The 24,823-nt window shown below is 42.5% G+C and overlaps 2 protein-coding genes across 10 annotated transcripts in view; one reads left to right on the top strand and one right to left on the bottom strand.

Annotated features, from left to right (window-relative positions):
- Nucleotides 1-24,823, bottom strand: part of LOC117830698 (ceramide transfer protein-like) — a 152,170-nt gene that overhangs the window by 76,956 nt on the left and 50,391 nt on the right. For 6 of the 9 annotated variants that reach the window (XM_034708926.1, XM_034708925.1, XM_034708927.1 and 3 more), the window contains exon 4: nt 4,494-4,636. The exons of the other annotated variants lie outside the window; for them this stretch is intronic. The gene's annotated coding sequence lies outside the window, so the exon portion shown is untranslated. The remainder of the gene's footprint in view (nt 1-4,493; nt 4,637-24,823) is intronic. 9 annotated transcript variants of the gene reach the window in all.
- The window catches only part of LOC117830696 (synaptic vesicle glycoprotein 2C-like), a 36,870-nt gene that overhangs the window by 2,871 nt on the left and 9,176 nt on the right, over nt 1-24,823 (top strand). Inside the window, 2 exon segments of the mRNA XM_034708923.1 lie at nt 10,057-10,237; nt 14,185-14,336. Of these exon segments, the coding sequence (XP_034564814.1) occupies nt 10,057-10,237; nt 14,185-14,336 (333 nt within the window).

Here is a 24,823-nt window from a genome sequence, read left to right on the forward strand (position 1 = left end):
CCTTGTGGAAGAATAAACCTGACACAATGGAGCTGATTGGTGTTTGAACCACAGTTTTTCAGAGAAGGTTAAGTGACTCTTCGAAGTGGTCTGTAAGAGACTCATGAGTGGACGTGTGGCTCCTCAGAGAGACCCAGAACAAACACAAACAGGGATCTCCACATGATGCTGATTACTGCATAATGACATATAATTAGATTAGAGTGTTTAAGCATCTATAGGAAGAATTAAACAATGATATAAAGAGATGTTTTAACACTAATCCTGAATCGTAGGCAGCGACAGTAGCATGCTGGTGGATGATCGAGTCCTGTTTGTTACGTCACTTACACAGAAATAGATATTGATTAGGTGGAAAGGGCTTTTCCAGTTATGTGCAGCTGACTCATTCTGAGGTCAGCCCTCCTGCCAGGTTGTGTTATGTTGCCTCTGTTTGGAGCTGTAACTGTATTAGACTCAGGAGTTTCAGGTTCTTGTGTATGAACAGTCTGCATGATAACAGGATGTGCAGAGACTGACAGGGAGTGAAGCACAGGCCTGTGTTAGACGACCATTAAAACTGGTAACAGATACAGTAGTGAGGGGATATGTTGGAGGTAGGAAGCTACAGAGAGCAGTATTAGTGCATCAATGCAATAAGCCTCATACACAAAAGGATTGTACAGGCTTTACATGTGCAAAAACAAAGGGTTAAATGCACCACAAACTGCACTTCAGGACAATTAGCATCTCTGTGCGCTGGTCTGTTTGTGCATACATTAACAGGCAATCTAAGGCTGCAACTAACGACTGTTTTGATAGTCGATTAGTCATCTAACATCTGACTGATTATTGGATTCATCAGATATTGGATTGTGAGACTGACAGCAGCAATCCGCCATTGTGGTGAAGAAGGAGTTGAGGTGTAAGGCAAAGCTTTCTGTCTACCAGTCAATCTACATTCCAATCCTCACCCACGGTCGTGAGCTATGGATCCTGAACGAAAGAATAAGATCAAGGATACAAGCTGCCAAAACGAGTTTCCTGCAGCCTTAAGGCTGATTTAGGGGCTGACGTGGACATGAGCACCACATACTTGTCCAATCACCAATCACAGGGCTTGCGGTCCGCATTGATTCTACGTGTAGTTACATTTTGAAGGAGGTTCACGTCAGCTACGTGCCTAGGCCTCTGCGTAGGTAAGGGAGCTACGCCGACCTCTGGCGTAGGCTACGCCGTCGATTCGACGCAGAAGTATAAATCAGGTTCTAGAAATAGAGTCAGGAGCTCAGACATCAAGAGGGAGCTTGGAGCAGAGTCGCTGCTCCTTCTCATTGAAAGGAGTCAGCTGAGGTGGTTCAGGCATTTGGTATGGATGCCTCTGGACGTCTTCCTTTGGAGGACCCAGAACTTGGTGGAGGGACTACATATCCCATCTGGTTGGGATCCCCCGGGATGAGCTGGAAAAAGTTGCTGGGGGAGAGGGAGGTCTGAGTTGAGTTGCTTGGACTGCTACCCTGTGACCTGATCTTTGATAAGTGGATGAAATTGGATGGATGGATGTTGAAGTGCACTACATCTAAAAACCTTAAAACCTTTATTTACAGTTTGTACAGAAAAAGCTGCAGAGACCTTCTTAAAAAGATGACATCCCTGTCCTGAAACATGACAGGTGATTAGTGCTGGAATTTTAACTCCACAAAATTACAGACGTGGTCAACTCTCACAGGATGAAAATCACAGACGTCCTCAGCAACTATTAGAAATGATCAGCGGTCCCCAGGTTACACTAATCTCAAGCGAATAGGGCTTAAATCTTTTAGCCTGTAAATTAGAAAACTTTCTCCTTATTAAGACTAATCACCTCTTTAGAGCGGCCTATTCTCCTGACAGAGGTAAAACCAATCTGATTACCAGCAGACAGGATTTACTGCTTCATTAAAGCAGAGCTTGATTTGATTTTTCACTCACATGACACCAAATAAACGGACCAAACATCTTCAAAGTGACGGCTTCATCTCTTTGAAAGGAACGTGTAATTGAAACCTTCGTTACTGCAGATGTGATTCTTTTCATTCATGATCCTGCGTCACTACTATTCCTTTATTAATCCACTCAGAGCTTAAAAAGCCTTCCTTGTGATTTCATACAGAAGGTGAGATGCTATCCAGATCTGGGATGTTCCTGTATTTTCCCTCCCTGCTCTCGTCTGTCCTCTGCACACCCTCCAGCTGTAATCCCCTTCTTACACTCTCTCCGTGTCTCATAGCCGTGCAGCCGATCTGAAGATATGTGCTGGAGTTAATCTCTGCAGCATTGTGCTTCACTGCAGTTTAGCCATGGTAGACTGGCTCACGTAGCTCCCCGGAGAAAGAGAGGGTGAGGGGGGGGGAGCTGCTTTTATACACCTCCTCTAAACGCCCCCCCTTCTTCCTCTGCTTTTTTCTACTCCACAACATATGGCTGTAATTTCTCTGCGGGTGTTTTTCTGCAGCACAGTTACAGTTTTAGGATCTTCACTTCTTTGGTTGTTTTCTTTTTCCTGCTTGTTTGTGCGTTGCTGTTTCTCCTCGTGTGCAATCACAAACTCCATCGACAGCTGAAGTGAGCCAACACAAAGCAGTGATAAACAGCCTCTGCTGCAGCCGGAGGTGAGCTAATTAAAACATCCAGGGACACCGGCCACCGTCTCTTTCTCCTTCACAACAAAAGCACCACCACTGGATCTATGCTCCCATTCACTGTCCAGGCAGAGGGGTCACACCTCACAGTGGATTAACCATTAAACCTGATTGAGCCGTCGTGTGGTCCTTGAAGTTTCTTGGTTATAGTGGGAGCAACAGAGTTCACCCTGATGTCACCGTCAGTGTGCCGACGATGGTGATCACAACTTAACCAAGTCTTTGGGGGAGTATTGATTCTAAGAAAAGTCCAGTTGCCTCACGGATCAAGCTTTGACTCTGTAGTGGAAGTCACTGCATTAAAGACAGACATGACTCTGTAGTGGAAATCACTGCATTAAACACAGACATGACTCTGTAGTGGAAGTCACTGCATTAAAGACAGACATGACTCTGTAGTGGAAATCACTGCATTAAAGACAGACATGACTCTGTAGTGGAAATCACTGCATTAAACACAGACATGACTCTGTAGTGGAAGTCACTGCATTAAAGACAGACATGACTCTGTAGTGGAAATCACTGCATTAAACACAGACATGACTCTAGTGGAAGTCACTGCATTAAACACAGACATGACTCTGTAGTGGAAGTCACTGCATTAAAAACAGACATGACTCTAGTGGAAGTCACTGCATTAAACACAGACATGACTCTGTAGTGTAAGTCACTGCATTAAACACAGACATGACTCTAGTGGAAGTCACTGCATTAAACACAGACATGACTCTAGTGGAAGTCACTGCATTAAAAACAGACATGACTCTGTAGTGGAAGTCACTGCATTAAAAACAGACATGACTCTGTAGTGGAAGTCACTGCATTAAAAACAGACATGACTCTAGTGGAAGTCACTGCATTAAAAACAGACATGACTCTGTAGTGGAAGTCACTGCATTAAAACTAAACACAGACATGACTCTGTAGTGGAAGTCACTGCATTAAAAACAGACATGACTCTAGTGGAAGTCACTGCATTAAAAAACAGACATGACTCTGTAGTGGAAGTAACTGCATTAAAAACAGACATGACTCTGTAGTGGAAGTCACTGCATTAAAAACAGACATGACTCTGTAGTGGAAGTCACTGCATGGGCTCAGAATCACTTCCAAAAACCCTTGTCTGTGAATTTTTCATCCTCAAATGATGGCTCAATCTGAACCATGCAAGGAGGAAACCATATGTAAACCTGATCCAGAACCACAGAGACTTCTCTGGACCTGAGCCCATTTAAGATGGACTGAGGAGAAGTGGAAAACTCCAAATCTGACATTCTTTTTGGATATCATGGACGCTGTGTCCTCAGCTCCAAAGAGGAGAGGGACCACCCGGCTTGTTATCAGCTCATAGTTCAAAGCCAGCGTCCCTGATGGTATGAGGATCATAAGAGTCCATGGCATGGGTAGCTTCCACATATGTGAAGGCTCCATTAATGCTGAACAAAACTGGTTTAGGAGCAACATATGCTGCCAATCCAGACGATGCCAAACCACATTCTGCAGGCATTACAAGAGCATGGCTCTGTAGTAGAAGAGTACAGGTAGACTAAACTGGTCTACCTGTAGTCCTGACTTGCATCATGACACCAAAGGAGTAGCTGAAACCCTAAATCAGGCATCAGCTTCATCATTTAAATACTGTGGTATTTGTTTCTATCTAACCAGGATGGATCTCTATCCGTGATGATAATTCAGTGTAACAGTGTATGAAGCTTTGAATAAACGGCATCATTACAAAAACAAATCAGCAGGTGTTGATGTAATTAAAACCTGAGGAATGTGCCTCGCTCCCGTGGGTGTATCTTCCTCCTCTCCCTCCCCGCTGTAACCCACCTGTCAATCACCCACAGTCCTCCGGGAATCCCCTCAGCTGTTGAAATCCTCAAGCTCTCACAAAATGTCCCGAACGGTCCCGCTGAGGAAAATCTGCCGACTGCTGTCTGTCTGCCTGAGCTCTCCTCTCATCCATGTCCGGACTGTGAGAAAACAGAGCAGAAAGATGTCAACAGAGAATTACACTCACACAGAAGAGCTAATTACTGAAAGAGATAGAGAGAGAGAGAGAAAAAAGAAGCAGCATGCGTGCAGACAATTTAAGAATTAGCTGAATGAATCCCTCTGGGTGCAAAGTAAAGCTGCACAGTGTACCGTTAAAGAGAGCACAGACTTCCTCTGATGGGAGCTTCAGGAGAAGATTATCTCTGAAGCTCAGGTGAGCTCAGAACAACTTCTGATAGATCGACTGAGTCATGGCGTCAAAGGATTCATTCAGAACGAGGAGAAGTTTGTTTTCTGGTTCTTTTGAATTAAAAATGTGGGACATGTTGGATCTGAATCACGCACAGGATCAGAGATTTTATGAATGTCTCAGCAAAGCATGAATTTTCCTTCAACCGCTCTTCTTCAAACCAACAAAATGCAACATCCTGACGGTCAACACCTCATTCTGTATTTCCTGATTTAAAAGTGTACACCCCCCTGGTGCCTGCTCAACTTATCTCCAACCACTCTGATTCATTCACATCTACTGCCATATTCAAAAACCTCCACTTTGGAGGCTGTCATGGCTGCAACCTCAGGACCCGTTGGTGGCTGCAGAAGGAGATCTTTCAAGCTTGGTGAGTCCAGGGGTCTCTGAAAGCAGAAGACAGGCACTGGATAGAAAGGGGTTGGGGCTTCTGTGGGAGTATGGGGGGGGGGGGGGGGGGGGGGCGGGGGGACTCTTGGATGTTTTAGGAAGTGAAAGCAGGGATGGGTCCAGGCTGTTTGAAGAACTCTTTGACTAAATCGAAGATCCAGAGCAGAGGTCCTGAGAAGAAGCAGGACAAGAAGCACTTCATAACCCTTTTCGCCGAGGCAGTTTCAAGGCCGGTTCATAGCTGGCGCTCAATTGAGAACCAGTTTTTCGTCTTTCGAATCACGTTGGTTGAAAAGAGGTATCAGTGGGAGGGTGCCAGGTTTGCCCTGAGGTACTGAAAGCTCTAGACATCAGTAGGTTGACTTGGCTCTTCAATGTTGCGTAGAAGTCCCAAAAGAATGAGATCCAGGATACAAGAGGCCAAAATGGGTTTCCAAAGAGTGGCAGGGTTCAGCCTAGGATGTAGGTTCAGAGGCGAGCAGGAGAGCTGCTACGTCTTTGGATCTATGGGAGCTAGTTGAGGTGGTTCAAGCTTCTGACTAAGATCCCTCATGGATGCCTGACTTTGGTCGGGAACATGCAAGGAGACCCAGACCCAGAGCTCACTGGAGGGATTATGTATCCTGTCTGGAGAACCTGGAAAAAGTTGCTGGAGAACCTTGCTTAGTCTGCTGCCACTGTGGCCGGAGCAGTGGAAGAAAATGGATGTATGGATACTGATGTGGTCAAATTTTGTCAAATTAAATGTTGCTAAACAGAGAGAAGAGCTCCAACAGTGTTTGTGATCAGATTTATGAGCATGTTATCCGCACAAGGCCGAACATTTAAACACCTTCTCTCGCCCTCTGCTCCCCCGATTTTAACCAGCCCTCTCTCATTTACATAAAAAGCTGCAATCTTTACGCGCGAGGAGGTTTAAAGGTCTGACCCGAGTTTGAACCCTGCAGGAAATCACAAATCCAATCTCAGTAAGATTCATACCGCGTCTCGGATGCCCCATCACCCCCGCACCCCTCCCCCTTTATTACAGATACAAACCCACACTGCAAGGGGAACCATAAAACAAATGAGCCGCTGTTACCGAGATAGCATCGTCTTACACATGCAGTGTTTGTGAGCAGCTACACAGATCAGGAGATGGGACCAGTTTGTGCAGGATGCAGCACTTTTGATGCTCACTTTGATATTTGTGAGCCCGCAGTGGTGCTGTTTGTTCTGTGTACCCTGCTGCCTAAAGGAGAGTCCTCTCTGCAGCAGCTGTGCATAGATAGATCCAGTGGCTGTCACCTGTAATGAATCACCAGCTCTCAGCATCATGTCTGCGCTGCTTGATAAGACTCTCTACTTTCAGCGTATCTGTCCCATCACCTCCAACACGCAGCCAGTAAAAACGAGCTCCTCTCCTCTGTCTGCGTTTCTTTCTGCTGCGTTGTCAAACAAACACATCCCCCCTCCTCCACACACATTAGCATTTTTATTAGCACATAGAGTAAAGTGAATTATTTACTGGCCTGACAACCCCCCAACCCTCTCTGTAAACCCGTCCTTTATGCTGCATGGTGCAGGGGACAGGAAGAGAAATGACCCCAGACTTCCTGCGGAAAAGAAGCAGCAGAAAGAGGCGAACGCTCAGACTTTCACAGAAGAGCAGGGAGGTCAAACGATACCTTAACAGCAGAGCTGTGAGATATATATCTTCTGAGATAATTCCCTTGATTGTTGTTTTAACAATGTGCACAATTATGATGTTGAGTATACCCACGAGAGAGAGACAGCACACTGAATATGATCAAACCTAGTTGGACAGACAGCTGTGCATGAGGAGACAAAACCCAAACACAACCAGCCTAAGAATGGACGCTAGATTGCTAGACGTGGATAGTCCTCACTTACATGGAAGTGGTTTTGCTTTGACAGGACAGATGTTGCTTAAAAGACGCCAAACTGCAGACTGTCTACAGTTACCTTGAAAGACAGAGATGAACTGAAGAAGCCTTTCGGAGGAGAGGTGAAACGTCATCAAGAATCTCTTCAGAGTCCAGTTGCCTTACAGATCAAGCTTTGAATTTAAAGACAGCTAACTTGTTTCACCATTTCTGAATTTACAATCGCAGAGAATACAAAGAACATGAAAAGCTTTGGTCGACCAGCAAAGGTATCGGCGAAACAGAAACACACTCTGCAGGCTGTGGCGTAGTCGTTCTAGTTTACATTTAGGTGTTAGTTTAACATGCTCTTTAGTAGTTTCTGTTGGTCTTTGTGCAAAACTTTACAAAGTACATCTGTGAGGCACTTTGAAAAAGTTCACTCATACTTGCAGTGTTTGATCTCTTTGCTCTCTTTGCAACTCATACTATATTAAGAAGAGCGCGCGAGTACAATACAAGACTTTTAGAAACACATTTTTGTTCTTTACACATTTTTAAGGGATGCAAAATCCCAAATATTGTGTAAATTTTTCGTCAATACTGCACATCCTTACTTAACAATCGCTTAACTCTTAAGCTAGCAGAGTCCTGTGACTGCACATCCTTACTTAACAATCGCTTAACTCTTAAGCTAGCAGAGTCCTGTGACTAAAATAAAAGCTCTGAGTGTTTATATATTATTTGTTTATATTTCTGTGCTCCTTATAAAGTCTTGGAGTAGATCGTTTGTGTTACGTTAACCCACAAAGACCTAGACCCAAGACCTTTGGGGGCGCCAAACTCTCCTGAATTTATTTTGAATATACTGAATGAGACAAATGTGGTATCAATGTGAAGCTTTAAATGAGTTTTTAAAGCTTGTTGATATGGATTAGTGGTTCATAAGTCATCAAACATTTAAGAATAAGTTGCTGACGGCAGCTGTCTAGGCCTTTGAGGGCTACCAAGTATGCTGTGATGCTACTTAGGTCCGAATTTGGAACGCTAATTTTTAGAGATGGGCTTTATGACCTATTCTGCAGTCGTCCACCAGGGGGAGCTCTAAAGGTTTTGGCTTCACTAAGGAAAGCTGTCCATGTTTCTATTCAGTCTGTGTTTGATTCAGACTGGATTAAACTGAGTCTAGCCTTCATCATCCTGCAGGAGGTATTTAGTTTGATGATTCAGATATCAAGTTACCGCATTAACAAACATGAAGCTTCTATTCAGACACGTTATTGGCTGTGAAGAATGAAACCTCTCTGCAGCTGTTTGTAATTTAATCCTTCTTTAATTCTTTAAAGCATTGTGGATCTACATTGTTTGTTAACAATGATCTCACCTGCCGTGGACTGTACAGCCCAGACGCTCTGACCATCATAATTAGAGTCAGGAAATGGAAAACATGGCTACAGTGGGGTTGATGATGTACAGTGTTGAGTTAATCGATTCCTGCTCTGCTATTTTTATGGACGCACACTTTATGTGACCTCTCAGCGCTCTGTTGATAGCTGGGAAACAACAGCACCAATTTCAGTCTGCGCTCTATATTACTCAGCTGATGCACCTGAAGGCACCACTTTATGGGTTAGTGGGAGATTGGCTCTGTGCGTGCGTGCGTGTGTGCGTGCGTACGTGCGTGTATGCAACTAGACCTGAGTTACTTTCAATGTCACCAGGCGTCGACCAAACCAACAGACCACCAAACCAACAGATCATCAACAAAGTTCATGTTTGATATGATGCATTGACCGTTATTGATGTGTTGTGTCCATGCAACTTTTAAATGCTGCACAACTGACGTATGAGGGAAACTTAAAGCTTTGTGCAGCTATGAACCCATTAAGCAATCCACATTTAAACTGATTTCTACTCTTCTTGAAGGGTCTTTCAACTCCTCGTTTTCGGTTAATGACTTTATTATTTTGGTTAACTTAATCTTTGAGCAACTTGGTTACAAAATAGAATTAAAGATCTCAAATAGCGGACGTGCAAAGTCAGCAACTGTACCAAGAAAATGAAGTAGTAGTTCCCTAAATTAGGGGTTCCCAATATGGGGGTCAAGACATTGATGGGGGGGTCATGAGTTGCCTTCCACAATTTTCAAATTTAAAATAACACGTAATACCAATCGTTGTAAATATACGGCAACAATTTTAAACAAATTTAGATAAAACCATGCAAATAAAAAATGTTATTGATTTTTATCTTTACTTTGATGCCAGGGCGCCCCTGAGAAAATGATACTGCTTCTAGCCTTTATGAAATACAAAGACCTATGCAGGTTTTTGGATTGGCCTGTTACTCCTTGAATGCAAGTAAGGGGGTCTCTAGTCTCTTGCACAGTTATTTTGAGGGTCTAAAAAGTTTGGGAACCCCTGCCCTAAAAGGCCCAATGGATCATTTAGGGAACTGCAGTTTTTGCAATTCTATCCTGGCGTAATATTTTTTGCTTTCAACCAACAGAAGTTCTTCTATTGTCATCCCAAATCACTCTGAATTAGATTTAAACTACTTGTTTGTGCAAATAATTATGTAATTTCCATTAGAGGATTAGTAAATGCACTGATGTGCTGTATTTAGAGTCTGATCAATATATCAGAGATGCTCACATACTGAGAGGGATCAAATATGTGTTGCATATAGTTTTCCCACAAAAAAGCAAAGTTAAAATTGTTAAATCTTTCACTCAATCAGAGGAATCTTTGCAGGATTGTGGTTCTTAAATCGATTCAAAATGTAACATGTTTAGGGAACGTATATGCCAAACTGACTTAAAGTGTAATTTGTGTTTTCGAACACTTTCCTCCAGATGGTTTGAGATCAAGTCCGTCTTCTCTCTGTTCTCCAGGCAGCATCGTGTATCTGGGGATGATGTTCGGAGCCTTCTTCTGGGGCGGCCTGTCGGATAGAGTGGGCCGCAGACAGTGCCTGCTGATCTCCATGTCCGTCAACGGCTTCTTCGCCTTCCTCTCCTCCTTCGTCCAAGGCTACAGCATGTTCCTCCTCTGCCGCATGGTGTCTGGCTTTGGGTGAGTCCTCTTATCTCTTCTCTTGAATATTTTTCTACTTAACCTTCTCCTCTGAAGCCCCTCCGAGGTCTCCTCCCTCTCCACCCTCTCCGCCCTCTCCCAGAGGTTCCTCTGCTGTCTCTGCTCGTCCAAAGTCAGAGCACATGACAGGAGGTTACTCTGACGGCCTGGCACCAGCACATCTCCGCCCTCTGAATCGAGGGAACATAAACTGAACGAAAGCGTTTGCAGAGATGAGCCGAGTACAGTAAACGAACATCTGTGTGTTTTAGAGCTGCTGTGGTCTGCTTGGCTGCTCACATCCTTCATAAAGACCCGTCCTCCGTCTCTGTGGACTGGCATCTCTGGACAGATATGACTTAGAAAGGTCACCTCTACAGCGCCATAAACATCAAGCTGCTGAGCAAGCTGAATACAGTCAAGAATATAAAACATGCAGAATAACTGGAGACAGTTTGTACCTCTGATGTACCTTTACATGTTTGATTGAACCGATGGAGACGAATGAAGCGCAGGCAGAGATTTGAGCAGTCAAATCAGAATTAGATGTTCACTGTTGAGCTTAATTTTTACAAATATACCGGTCTGGCCTTTTTGATATTTCTGCAGTGCTTTATTTATGCATTTATGTGTCGTGTCAAATCCACTGAACAGGTCATGCACAAATATTCTGAATACATCCAGTGTGGGCGGCACATGTGAACGGAAACAGCTGAAAATTTTGCCCCAAATGAATCCGCACCTTTTCCTGTCGTCACCTTTTGGAATTTCTGTGTGAAGTCGAGGCGGGCTGATCGTAGGACCCCAGCAGAATGACACGTAACAGGATGAATAAAAACTTCTGAGTTTGAAGAGGGAGATTCATTTTTTAACACGAGGTAATGTCTGAAAATTCACCTTGAGTGAGCGGGCAAACACGGTGTGATGATTGTGTTATGCTGCAGGTGTTCTGCAGCGTTTTCCTGCTTTGTCAAAAATGCTTCCATAGCATGAATGATAGCAGAGGTTGTCAGTTTGTGCTATTTATTAATGCATTCTTAGAATTACAAAAGATGAAGCATGTGCAATGACGTCATCAACAAAATAATCGACTATCAAATACGTAGGAGACTCATTTTGTCAGTGTTTTTTGTCGACTAATCCTTGCACTCCTACTTCTGACATACTTTACTAAACACAGATTATTAAATTACAGTTTCTCTTGTAAACTAGCTAATGCTAATTTTAAAAAGCAAGCCTGAAGAATGTAGCTAATGTCAGCCAGCTCTTTCTCTTTCAGAGGCTGAATCTATGGATGTCTTTGACACCAAACACTTCTTATCCCGCATACAAGACTTCAAATATTCTCAAGTCTAGCTCCAGTTCGCTCTGGTCCTTTAACCCTTAAAGACCACTTTTGGGGGCGCCAGACTCTCCTGAATTTATTTTGAATATGCTGAATGAGACAAATGTGGTATCAATGGAAAGCTGAGAATGTCTGCTGTAACTGCGTTTTTGAAGCTTGTTGAAAGGTTAACGATTCAAAAGTTATCAAACATTTAAGAACAAGTAGCCGCTGGTAGCTGTCTAGGTCTGTGAGGGTTAAAGTGGACTTCATGAGGCTCTGGTTTTCTACCAAGAAATGACTGTGAACAAAAGCTCCTGCACTCTGACTATGAAGGTAAAGAAACTTCTGGATGATGATGTGGTTCGTTGAAATTTGTTGGAAATCGTGGAACTGAAAATTGAACACCTCATTGCTTTTTTTACACTGTTGATTGAGATGCATTGTGAAATGTTCACTTTAGCCGCAAAATATATGAAATGACGTCTTGAAAACTGCCTTTAATTATGTCTGTGAATGTGTGTGAATCCTGTAACAGAACCAAACATCTTGCTGTAATCTGGTCTCAACAAAGATGTTTAATCAACGTTGTAGAACCAGCTATCAACGTCTTTTCAACAGCATCTTGAAACGTTTTTTGAAAGCAGAAAATCTCACTAGGTTAAATTAAATAAAACAAAGGATTAAAGTTAGTTAGGGAGCAAGAGTTGGCTGAAAGTAGGCTTCCACTTAAAGCCATGTCAGACTGGTCAGAGACAAAACTGAGATTTCAAAAGAGAATCTGCCTGATTCATCTTTTTATTCACATCTTTTGAATAGCAGGTCGGCTTGGAGAGTTGGAGACCTTGAATGATTTAGCTCGGTGAAATTGTGCATGCTATGAAAGCTGAAAGGTCATTTTGAAACTGGGTTTGTAAAGTATTACTCTGCTGCTGCAGCTCTGAGTGCAGAGACACCGTTTGAATCAAAATGCATGGGTAAAATGAGAGTGGACCTGAGGCTGCGGGTGTGTTTTGTTTACATATCTGCCGCCATCACACTCTGTTCCTCCTGTTTCTGCAGAGTTCACCTGACGTGCTCTCAGTTCACAGTTTGATTACAGTTGTAAAAGCAGAAAGCTGAGTTTTAAAAAGTAGCCTGCGTCTTAATGGCTCTGCGTTCAATTTTTAATTAGTAGCTTTAGCTTTTACTCCATCACTTAATTCTCAATCTGTATGCATGTGTGTGTTGATGCTGGTGCTTAAAGAGATTTATGGTTATGCATGAAGCTTTGGGGATATGAAACATTTTCTCTTTTAGTGGAAATCTGCCCAGACAGATTTTAAAAATGAACACTGAGGGTAACTCTAATCTAAGAGACATACGACTGAGTTATCCTGCCAGTTTGACCACATTCAGCTGGTTTCATTAAGATTTCCTGCACCTCATTAACTCTGCTCACAGAAGACGCCACAACAAGAAGAAAAAAGGAGATTTAAGCTGCTAATTTGTCAAATCACACAGATTAGTTTTCAGCAGACGTCCCTGAAGAATGTAGGAATGAAATGTGATTAAAGACGAGGCGTCATGAGTCAGTGTGGAGATTTCATTTCAAGAAGACACATATGTTATCTGATTTAGATCTGTCTCTGAGTCAAACATAAGGCGTCAGATATCATATCAAGAAGGAAAAATTCAGATGTAAAATGAAGCGTTGATATTTCTCTTATGAAACAGGAACAGTGTGCTCACTCAGGCTCTCTCTCTTTCTTTCTGCCTCATGCTCTGAACGCTTGAATTAGACGCACAGAGTTCAGGGAATATCTTCTGCAGACCATAATATGACAATCTGTTCATGCTGCAGACTGTCTGAAAACTCAGTGATCAAACAAAGAAGTAAGAAGCAGGTTCTGTGTCGTCTCGCTGAGAGCACCGTGCACTGTGATACACCAGAAAACGACAGGAAGTGCGACAAGAAAACTTAGTTAGGCTTACTTTCCTTACCAAAGGTTAGGGTTAGGAATAAAGTCTGAGTGGTTAGGGTTAGGGTAAGGGTTGGGCGAGGGGATAAATGGCGAGTAAGTCCAAAGGTTAGGGTTAGGCATATAAGTCCACTGACAAAAGCCAAGGGTTAGGGTGATGGATAAAGTCCACTTTGGATAGGGTTAGGGATAAAGTCCACTTATAGTTAGGCATAAAGTCCACTGATGGTTAGGGTTAGGTAAATAGTCCACTGAAAAAAAACAAGGGTTAAGTCCACTGATGATTAGGTTTGGGGATGTAGTCCACTGACAAAAGCCAAGGGTTAGGGTTAGTGATAAAGTCCACTGACGGTTAGGGTTAGGCATAAAGTCCACCGATGGTCATGGATATAGTCCACTGACAAAAACCAAGGGTTAGGGTTAGGCTTCAAGTCCAGTGACGGTTAGGGATATAGTCCACTGACAAAAACCAAGGCTTAGGTTCAGGGTTAAGTCCACTAACGGTTAGGTTTAGGGATATAGTCCACTGACAAATACCAAGGGTTAGGCATAAAGTCCTTCCTTAAAGACACAACTATTCTCTGTTTTCACTCATTCATCTTATAAAGTGAAGCCTGATAACTGAAGCACATATCACTGACAGCAGCACACTCTTTCTGCAGGATTGGCGGAGCTGTACCGATCGTGTTCTCGTACTTTGCCGAGGTTTTGGCTCGGGAGAAGAGAGGAGAGCATCTGAGCTGGCTCTGCATGTTCTGGATGATCGGAGGGATCTACGCCTCAGCCATGGCCTGGGCCATCATACCGCACTATGGTGAGTGAGCACGCCAGGCATAGACTTAAGGGCACGGTGGAAACACAGAGAACAATGGGCTACAGGAACCATTTAGGTCCTGGAAGAGAAGTTCGGTGGAAAAAGTTTATTGATTTAGGCTTTTATTGTGGAAAAACCATCCCGAACACAAGCACTAAATTCAGTATAAAGACAGTGGCGTCAGTTTGCTAAGAGTGAGAGTGTTTCAGAATCAATTAAAAACTACATATAGTGCCTTTAAATATTTAGAACCTAATTCAAGCTGGTAAACGTAATTTAACCTCGACAAAATACACATTTTTTCACCTCTCCTTTGAAGGAGGAAGTGATTCTGCACACACTGCAAGGCGATAGATTTTGTCGTCATTGTAATGTACAGTTAATGACTGTTATACCAAGAACCACAGCGCAGGACACGCCCCATCTGCAAAAACAACACGGTTAAGGATGGGAACTTTGAAAAGAGACTCTGACAGAGAACAGAAACAAAACTAGAGGAGCATAGAAATGTAGGAAAATGTCTCAATGTACATCTGCTTTCAGCTCCAGAGACCCCGCCTAAAAGCTGAAGATCCCCACTGTCAGGAATCACGCGCTTCACCAGTTTAAACACTTCTGCAGATAGAAGCGGCAATAACTGGGCGGTCAGGCTCTGCTCGTTACGATGCTCCCTGCTGAAGTGATGCATATACATCGTAATGTTGCAAACAACTCCCTATAGTCCCGGCTTAATTTAGAATCGGAGACCCTGCAGGGCGCACGCAAACACGGAGCAGGTGGCGGTGTAGGTGGAGGCTCCGACAATAACAGCGGGAGGAGAAGCAACAAAGCATATGTCAGCCTACACGGGGAATATGCACATGAAGGATTCTCTGTCTGCTTGTTTTGTACCAAGATTTATTATTCCTTACTTTTCTTTTGACAGAATCACGTTGTAATGTTGTTACTTTCATCCATTCAGAGGCAGAAAAAAATATATAAGAGGAGGAAATGTAAAAGGTTTTCTATTCTCATAATGTACACTGAAGCAGAGCTGCAGGATAACACAGAAAAGAAGGAGGTGTGTGTCAGAAGGATAAGAACAAAACGAGCGAAAATGAAATCAATCCAGCATGGAGGCCGGTGGACGAGGAGGAGAGGAGCAGGGGAAGAGATTAGGAGGACGAGGGGGAGAGTGCGCGTGATTTATGTGGCCTGTGTCGGGGATAATCGAAAGGTGAAGGGATACAGCTGAAGGGGCTGACGGGAGAAAACAAAGAGAAGAAGAGAGAGGGAAACAGTAATAAAAGGAGGAGGAGAGGGAGAGGATGAGTGAGGAGGAAGGGGTTCTTTGTTTGGCATTTTCAAGGCGGTGTTGATCTGTGATAATGGAGTTTGATCTTGGTTTGCGGCCATCAGGACTCTTGTCTCTGCCGGAGATAATTCCCTGAGTGTGTGACTTTATAATGCTAGAGACACGGGATGAATAAAAACTGTACGCAGGAGTTGTTTTTATCAAGAGGAAAGTCACAACTTCCTCATAACAAGATGGACGGCGTGTAGCCGTCTCCTTCTGTTGTACAAAATTAAATCCAAACTACCCCGACAATGAGCGCTGACATCCTGCACCGGTAATGTTTTCCAGAGTCTTTGCAGCAGGAATCAACATCCATTTATCTTTGCATCCTTGTGTGCTTTTCTTAAACGACCCCTCCATCTAAAGCCGTGATCCTGGATGTAAGTCCTGTACTTAATTTTACAAAGTAAACATTGACATTAAGTTTCCAACAGGACACACACTTATTGATGACAGTCCTGTGTTTGTTTACCCATCCATCATCCTGCACCACCTTCTAAAAGCTTTATTGCTCTTTAGATGATGTTTTCTTACTCTCACGTTTTCTCCAGAGGTGACAGGAGTTAAAGAAATCACTACGACTTGAATATCTGTCCTCAAAGTATAGATTCGGCACAGTATTAAGTAGGGGGTGCAACGGATCAAAAAACTCACGGTTCGGATCGTATCACGGTCGTATCATGGCAAGTGAAGGAGCAGAGGAACTTCAAAAGTTTCACTCCGTTCTTCTTTCATTTGCTGATTTTCACAGTCCACTTTTCTTAGAGCAGCAAACTTGGAACACACCGTTTTGTGCATTCTAGGGTCATACAGCTGGCAAAGCGCCAATATGCAAGGTAATATTTAATCTTTTTAAAGAGGATTTAATTTTCATTCTGAATTAAAGAGGAATTAAAAGTCTCATGTAAACGTAGCCATTGTAGATTAATACTGAAGGCATCAAAACTATGAAATAATCTGGTTTTGTCATAATCTGGATTACAACAGTAGTCAAATAGGGCTCTCCATCGTGTACTAACCCTACCTCTGAACAACACAACTGATGGTCTCAAACACATTAAGAAGGCAAGTAATTCTACAAATGAACTCTTGACAAGGCTCATGTTCATTAGAAACCATTCCAGGAGACCACTTCATGAAGCGGACTGAGAGAATACCAAGAGTGTGCAAAGCTGTCATGAAGGAAAAAAGGGGGCTACTTTACAGAATCTAAAATGTAAAACATATTCTGCTTTGTTTAACACTTTGTTGTTCATTCAATAATTCCACATATGTTCTTTCATAGTTTTTGTGTCTTTGGTATTAATCTACAGTGTTTCAAATAATTAAAATAAATACAAACCCTTGAATGAGAAGGTGTGTCCAAACTTTTGACTGGCAGTGTATAAATATGACCCAAGGCTATATTTCAAATGAGGTACACAGTTATTTAAGTCCAATCTTAAGCTGCTAGCAAACAGGATGGTCTGCTACAAATGTACATATGGGATGGATAAGCTAGATATCACAATGCATCTGTATACTGTGTTAAAAGCTTAGCTCTCAGTGAATAAGACATTATCTTTCAAATAATGGAACAAAAATAAATAAAAAATGTCTGCAGATAAAAATTGCATAATGCAATATAGTTTATGATTGTTATAAACTTATGAACTTCTGTTCTAGAGCTGTATAGAAACTGTAAACATTGGAGTTATACATTTCATGCAGACTGCATAAACTATGAGAAGGTGTGGGTCAACTACTGGAAAAATGTCTCTGCTGAGGAACATGATCTTAATAAATCAAACCTTGAAACTTTAATGCTCTCCAGCAAAGTGTACACAGGAAGAATATTTATGTAAAGCACTTATTTAAGATTACAACACATTTTGTATTAAAACATTTCACATGGGTTTTTAATTGAATTTTTAATTTTTTTATTTTTTGCATATTCAGTTTTTTTAACACTTAAAAAAATGTATGTGTGGGATGAAACCGGAGGTTCCCGGAGAAAACCCATGCAGACACAGAGGAACATGTGAAGACTTCACATGCTCCTCTATGCTGCCTGTTATAGCCAGTGTATTTGTGTTGGGGTGTAGGGGCGTGGTTGGTCGGTTGGGGGGGTGTTGAGATTTTCATGCTTGTTCTGTCTCTTCCATCTAGGGGTCATAAACTTTTTAAACTTCCTCCACATAGAGATCTTCTCAGGTCTTTCCTCGACCACCTCAGGACTTTCCTCGACAGCCGCAGGTCTTACCCTTACCACCTTAGGTCTTACCTTGACAACCGCAGGTCTTAATATGATCACCACAGGTCTTACCTCGACCATCTCAGGTGTTTCCTCAACGACTTCAGGTCTTGTCTGGATTGTCTCAGATGTCTCCTGGACCATGTTTGGAGTGTCTCTCTCTGTGTCTACCTGGATGTTGTCTACTGTAAGGGAGGGCTCTGTCTTTTTCTCACACTTTAGGTCCTTCATCTCCTTATGGAGCTTCTCCAGTTCCTTCTGCAGCCCCTGACTGACTGCCTCCTGATCTTTCAGTTTGGAGGCCAGCTCAGAGTAGCTGCTGGACTTTTCTTGCAGCTGCCTCTGAAAGTCCTCCTGCTGCTCTCTATTGTTCCTCTCTCTTCTCAAGGCCTCTCTCTGCAGATCCTTGTGCTCCTTCTCCATGGACTCTTTTTCTTTCACCAGCTTGTCAAGCAGATTCAGGTCTGTGTCACGTTTTCCAAGAAGTTGTTGCCTTACCTTCATCAGTTGTGTATTTAGGTTGTTACAATTCGACGTCTCTTCCCGCAACTGGTTCTTTTGAGATTTATTAAGATCCGTGAGCTCTTTCATCTTTTTAGTGAGATTTGTTATATCCCATCCTCTGTCCGTGACCTTTGTCTGCAGAGACTTAACCCTGTACTCCAGTAAAGCTTTCTCTGACTCCAGCTGATCAATCTGCACCTGGTCTTTTTTGCCAACCTCTAAAAATACACTCTTGATTTCCTCATTTTCTGTTTCCAGAGTGGCAGCCTTCAACCTTTCAGCCTGCAGCTGATCTTGAAGCTCTTGAATCTTGGCAATATTATTTGACTGCTCCTCGAGAGCTATAGAGGGCAGACTTAGGTTCTGTGGTACAGTGTAAGACGGATTCAGCTCCTTGATGTCTTCTATGAGCCGCCTGTTCTTCTCTTCACAGTCAAGCCTCCTGCCAGACTCAACCCTCACTGTTTCCTTCACCTCTGCCTCTTTGGTCCGGCACATTTGTAACAGCTCTTGATTCTTCTCTTTCATCTGTTTCAGAAGTAAGTTCACCTCCTCTACGCGGTTCCTAAGATTAGTTTCCACAAACCTTCGGGAAGGGCCCCTCCCACCTCTTCGATAGTAGGAGCCCCGGTAGTTGTTGTTATAGTAATTTTGGTGGCCTCCCTGCCCTGTTTGGTAAGGGGCCTGGGGGTTGTAGTTCTGTTCGCCACCCTGTTCTCCTTGGTGAGGGGCCTGGTGGTTGTAGTTTTGTTCGCTTTCCTGTGCCCCTTGGTGAGGGGCCTGGTGGTTGTAGTCCTTGTGACCACCCTGTGCCCCTTGGTGAGGGGCCTGGTGGTTGTAGTCCTTGTGACCACCCTGTTCTCCTTGGTGAGGGCCCTGGTGATTGTGGTCCTCGTGGCCACCCTGTGCCCCTTGGCGAGGGGCCTGGTGTCTATAGTTTTGTTGGTCTCCCTGCCACTTTTCGTAGCGGGTCTGGTGGTTGTAGTCATGGTTCCGCTCCTGTCTACTTTGATAAGGGGCCTTGTAATTATAACTGCAGTCCTGGAAGCCATCCTGTCCCCCTTGAAAAGGGTCCTGGTGACTGCTATCCTGGAGATCTTTCTCTACCATCTGGTATTCGGCCTGAAATGCTGGAGCTGCTGCCCCCAGGCTGTCTAAATCCTCCATTTCCATCAAATCTGACCAGCAAAGAGTTTCAGAATTGTTGGTCGTCATTTTTGTTCTTAGCAAAATGATTGTCTTGGAGATATAGACTGGTTCGAGTAAAGAGCTTCACTGACTGTGTTGTCTCAGTCTGGATCCTGACCTGTTTATACCCTTTTTTTTTTTGGTCCCTATGACATCATAGTCAGATTTCATTGAAAAATGCCTTTGATCTTGCATCACAGTTCTAAACTCCTGTTTGATTCATTTTGTTTTGTTTTGAAAAAGTGAACTTAACCCTTTAAAGCCTGAACCATCAAATAATTGTCAGAAAATTATAATTATTTGAAAATGGAGTGTTTATTACCTTCTGACCAAAAAAAAAAAATGTTTTATATAAGAGTTTTAATTTGTATCATAGGTGATACATCAGGCATTTTGGTGTAAATTTTATTTTATTTTATTTTTTTAGTCAAACTAAAACATAACGTTTTTTTTTTTAACCTATCAAACTTTGAGTTTCCTTCAAATTTTGTCCCAAAGTAATTTCAAACCTAGAGATTATTTTTTTCCATATTGCACGACAACGTCATACATATTTTGTAGTAAAAACAACTAATTTATTATATATTTCTTCTCTGAATTGTTCAGTTTTTAGTGGAAATCAATGAGCAAAAGATAATTATTTACTAGGGAGCCATTGTAACATTCAACTAGTCATCAATCATCATGGTAAAGCAGGTTGCATATAAAAATACAATACACGTTATAATTATCTCAATTTCTACTTTAAATAAACTTCATTATGTCATTTAAACGTGTTCTCAAATAATAAATAGACTGTATGTTGCTTTATGGAATGCCTAATGTGTGAAATTGAATTAAAGTATGATTGACAGGTCTGCAAATAAATACCTGCTGTATCAATTTTGATACACACATTTTCAACTCGATTTGAGTATAAATTAAGTTAATTAGTTTTACATTGCATCAATCCAGTAACTATTCCTCTTGAAGTTTCAGGAACAGTGGCTACGTTTACATGAGACTTTTAATTCCTCTTTAATTCCGAATTAAGATTAAATCCTCTTTAAAAAGATTTAAAATTACCATGTAAACACCTCATTCCGAATGAAAATGATAATTCCGAATGAAACTTAAATCCGATGTAAGTAGCTGGTTTATTCTGATTTTAAATCTGAATTGAATAATTCCTCTATCATGTATACGTTCATTCCGCTTTAAATTAATTCCGGTCGTTCTGCGCATGCTCGTTCCCTTGTCCTGTCGCGATGACGCACATACTCCGCGCTGGCGGGCTCATATTTCAGGATGAGGTAGAGCAGCCGTTGCACTAACCGGCTTTGAATCGCCACAGCCCGGTCTTCCGCCTCCGCCTCCCTTGTCCGGTCGTCTATCTCTCTTCTCCTCCTCAGCTGACGAAAGTGAAGCAGTACGTTTGTGTCAAGCTGCTTTTTAACAACTATAGTCAAAATCAAAGCGAAATTTGAACTTATTGTGTGGTCTTCCATATTGTAACCGAAAATGAAAGAAGCAGGAACTGGAGTCTGTTTTCTTCCGGTAAACGTAAATACATCACGCCCGCCCCTGTCCAATCAGAACCCTTCCCAACCCCCAGACGTTAAGAGGAATTGAATAAAAACAATTAAACGTGTTTTCCATGTAAACTTCAATTCGGAATTACTATTTCCATGTAAACACGAAGGAGAATACTTTAATTCCAAATTATTTAATTCGGAATTATTAATTCAGAATTAAAAAACATCATGTAACCGTGGCCAATTTGAAAGTTTATATCATCCAAACTTTTTCAAACTTGGTAAAAATATCCCTGAAAACCCTGGAGTGGGTCTCTGATCCACAGCCGCCATTTTGGATGTCTCAAGTGACGTCCTTCTGGTGCACGAATTACTCACACCTGGTGGATAATCCGTGCACTGCATGTATCTGATTGTATACATGAGGTATTTTCAGAAAAAATATATCACACTGATGATGTAGAGGTCTCAAAAACTGATGTATCAAACATGATATGCTTGGCGTTAGAGGGTTAAGTTTTTCTTATACTACTTCTACTATGTTGCATTGATATTAATCGTGTTACTTGTTAAAACATGCATCTCTACAGGTGAAATTATCAACAATCGACTGAAATTTAAAAAAGAAAATGTTAGAAAAATCAACTGAAGTCATACAACTTTCTCTTCAGTTCAGCACTCCAAACTTGGGACGTAGAAGCACTAGTTAAAGCAATAAAGTCTGGTGTTATTTGACCCTTTAATCGCCTATAATCAACATCTCAAACATCAACCTGGACGTAAATGTGAACAGATTAGGTTAACAGGTCAAAGGTCACTTGATCTCAGTCTGTTCTGTTCTTGTTAAACATTTCTGAGCAATGCCCTGAGGCCGGCTAGCTTATTATTATTATTTTGAGTCCAGGAGAAAGACACCACCCACAGCGGATCAATGCACGTCAAACTGAGAGTCGACTGATGGACACTCTGAGGTGTGGCCTCCACCTGACTCTGTAGTTTTGCCTCAACAGGAATTTATCCTTTAACACAGATATTAACTCCCCTGGTTTTATCATGTTAACCTGTTTTTAGCATCTTCGCCATCACAAGAACGGTGACTTGGATTTTGTGCGTTCGCAAAAAAACAACAAAACACTGAATGAGTTTTCCCAAGATCCTTTTTTCAATTTCTGCTTCTACAACAAAGTTCTCCTCCTCTCGGCACAGATATATCTGCAGCTCCGTGTCCCTCATCACAAACTTTGTTCCTGAGTGACCGTCCGAGCGCCGACTGAGGCTCATAATTGAGGTCAATTGATTAGACGCCAGTGTTTTAACACATTTCTTCTGCAGGACGCAGTGGTGTGTGGGTAATAGGTTCCGCCGCAGTGCTCTTTGCATTGACTGGTGGACAACGGCCAGAGAGCTGTGTGTGTGTGCATGTGTGTGTGTGAGGGTGTGTGTGTCGTATTGTCTCTTTCTAATGCAACAGAAGCGTCACATTCTTGAAAAGCCACAGTTTGAAACGTGGAGTGCGTTCGTCGCAGCGTGAGTGTGAGGCCGCTCTTTTCTGCGTGTTCACGCTCGTTCCTTCGCCGTACAATTTCACAGCTTTGAATACAAGCCAAGGACAGTGTGTACGCATGTGTGTACATGTGTGTGTGCGTGTATGTGTGTGTGTGTGTGTGTGTGTGTGTCAGCCGTGCTCTCTTACTGTACTGTAGGAACATAAATCTTGCTGAGTATCTGAATCAGTCAGCCGTCCCCTCCAGTCCATTAAAGCTATAATCCCCCTAATGAGGTTTGTACTGGTACAGGCTGGAGCAGCCCCACAGGCCACGCATGCACACACACACACACACACACACACACACACACACACACACTCTTCTCTGTCCATGATAGCGTACTTTCTTGATGCTGATTCTGTGACACAGTTTACAGACTGAATGAAAACCCCGGCCGTGTGTGTGGTCTGAAAACTCTTAATGCGCTCTGTCAGGTTGTAACACTCGCCACGTTTTGATGAATGGCGTGCTGCAATTTTCTCCCGCTATTTAATATGAAATGTAAATCATATTTATGGGGAAGCAGAACTTTCTCTTGGCACAGAGAGTAATGGAGAGGCGTGTGAATGAAGCTGCATGAGCTCACTCGTAGGATTTCAAAGGGGTCAGAATTTGAATTTGTGTGTTTCCTTCTCTGAAACTGATTTATAGATGATAACATACCTTTAATAAAAACTCACAGCTGAAGCTTTGTGCGTTTTCCTTACATTTTTAACTCTATAATGTGACTCGAGGGACAAAAGTCATTAAAACTCTCCTGTAAAGAAATGCTAAAATTCTCCTTTACATTTTCAACAAAGTGCAAATTCAGTCAATCAAACTACTTAGCCTTCACTGAATATTTCTCCATGCTATGTTGATTTCACCAAGCAGCATGCAGGCTGTAAACATGTTTATTTCTGCTGTAAAGATCGTCCTCTTTGAATGGGTGTGTATGTGGTTTCCTGTGTTTCTGCAGCCAGCCTCTAGTGGACGCTTGATGAACTGCAGTTTTTTACCACTTTGGCATTGGCTTCATTTTTTAAGACCAGAGGTTGCAGCTTGGTTCTCACAAACCTTATAGTAACTACATGTGTTGCTCTAAATAGTAGGGATGGACATTTCAAGCCGAAATACTATTTGATAATCATTGGCATCTATTCAACGATTATTGGAATAATCCCCCCCTCTACACACACACACACACCGATGCACACATGTCCCGTTAACGGTCCAACTGTGTGGTAGTCTCATTAACCAGCAGCAGGACGAGGTGCTACTAGTAGCGGGCACTGACAGCGTCTGTCTCGATCTTTACGTCAGTGTTTCTGTGACGCGGCGTGGCGTGTGTTTAAATTTTATAGCCATGATCGGTCTCTGGAAAGACGTGTGTAGTAGTGTGAGATTCTCTAATGTTTTCTTCTTCAATTGCTATTTAAAGCAGTTAGCATTCTTCTTCTGCTGTTATTTAATGCATCTTTAAAACGCTCTATAGCCACCGCCTGGCAGGAATACTGTATTATAACCAGGCACTGGTAAAAACAATGAAAAATTGCACTCGATTTTTGCAAAGTGAACAAATATTGAATATTCGAAAGTCATTGCCCATCCCCCTTGAAAAGGGGCCTGGTGACTGTAATCCTGGAGGCCTTCCAGGCTGTCTAAATCCTCCATCTCCATTAAATCTACCAAGCTAACAGTTTCAAAATTGTTGGTCATCATTTTTGTTCTTAGCAAAATGATTGTCTTGGACGTAGACTGGTTCGAGTAAAGAGCTTCACTGACAGTGTTGTCTCAGTTTGGATCCTGAACTATTAGGTGGAACTTCCTTCCTCTGAGCCCCTCTTACTGTATCATATAAAAGCAAAGCCTCCCTTTGGACCCTCACCGAAAAAACAGAAGCCTTCCTGTCAGAAATACATAACTATTTTAATGTTCTCACCAAAAGAAGTGAGGAGAATATGCATTAACTTACACAGTTTTGTCTACAGGCTGAGTGTGTTATGATGATTTTAGTTATTATGTGCATCCGCCCTTCTGAGATCTCTGGCGCCCCCTGTGGTGGAACCTGGACCCCAAAGCTCTAAACCTCAGCACTAACTCCATGCAGACTCTTCTGAGACAGCTGAGACGTTGCTTTTTATCATTTCTGTTGCAGTGAATAAAAAGACCTCAGAGAGAGCGAG

The sequence above is a fragment of the Notolabrus celidotus genome, chromosome 19, assembly GCF_009762535.1.
Source record: "Notolabrus celidotus isolate fNotCel1 chromosome 19, fNotCel1.pri, whole genome shotgun sequence".
Taxonomy (NCBI): Eukaryota; Metazoa; Chordata; class Actinopteri; order Labriformes; family Labridae; genus Notolabrus; species Notolabrus celidotus.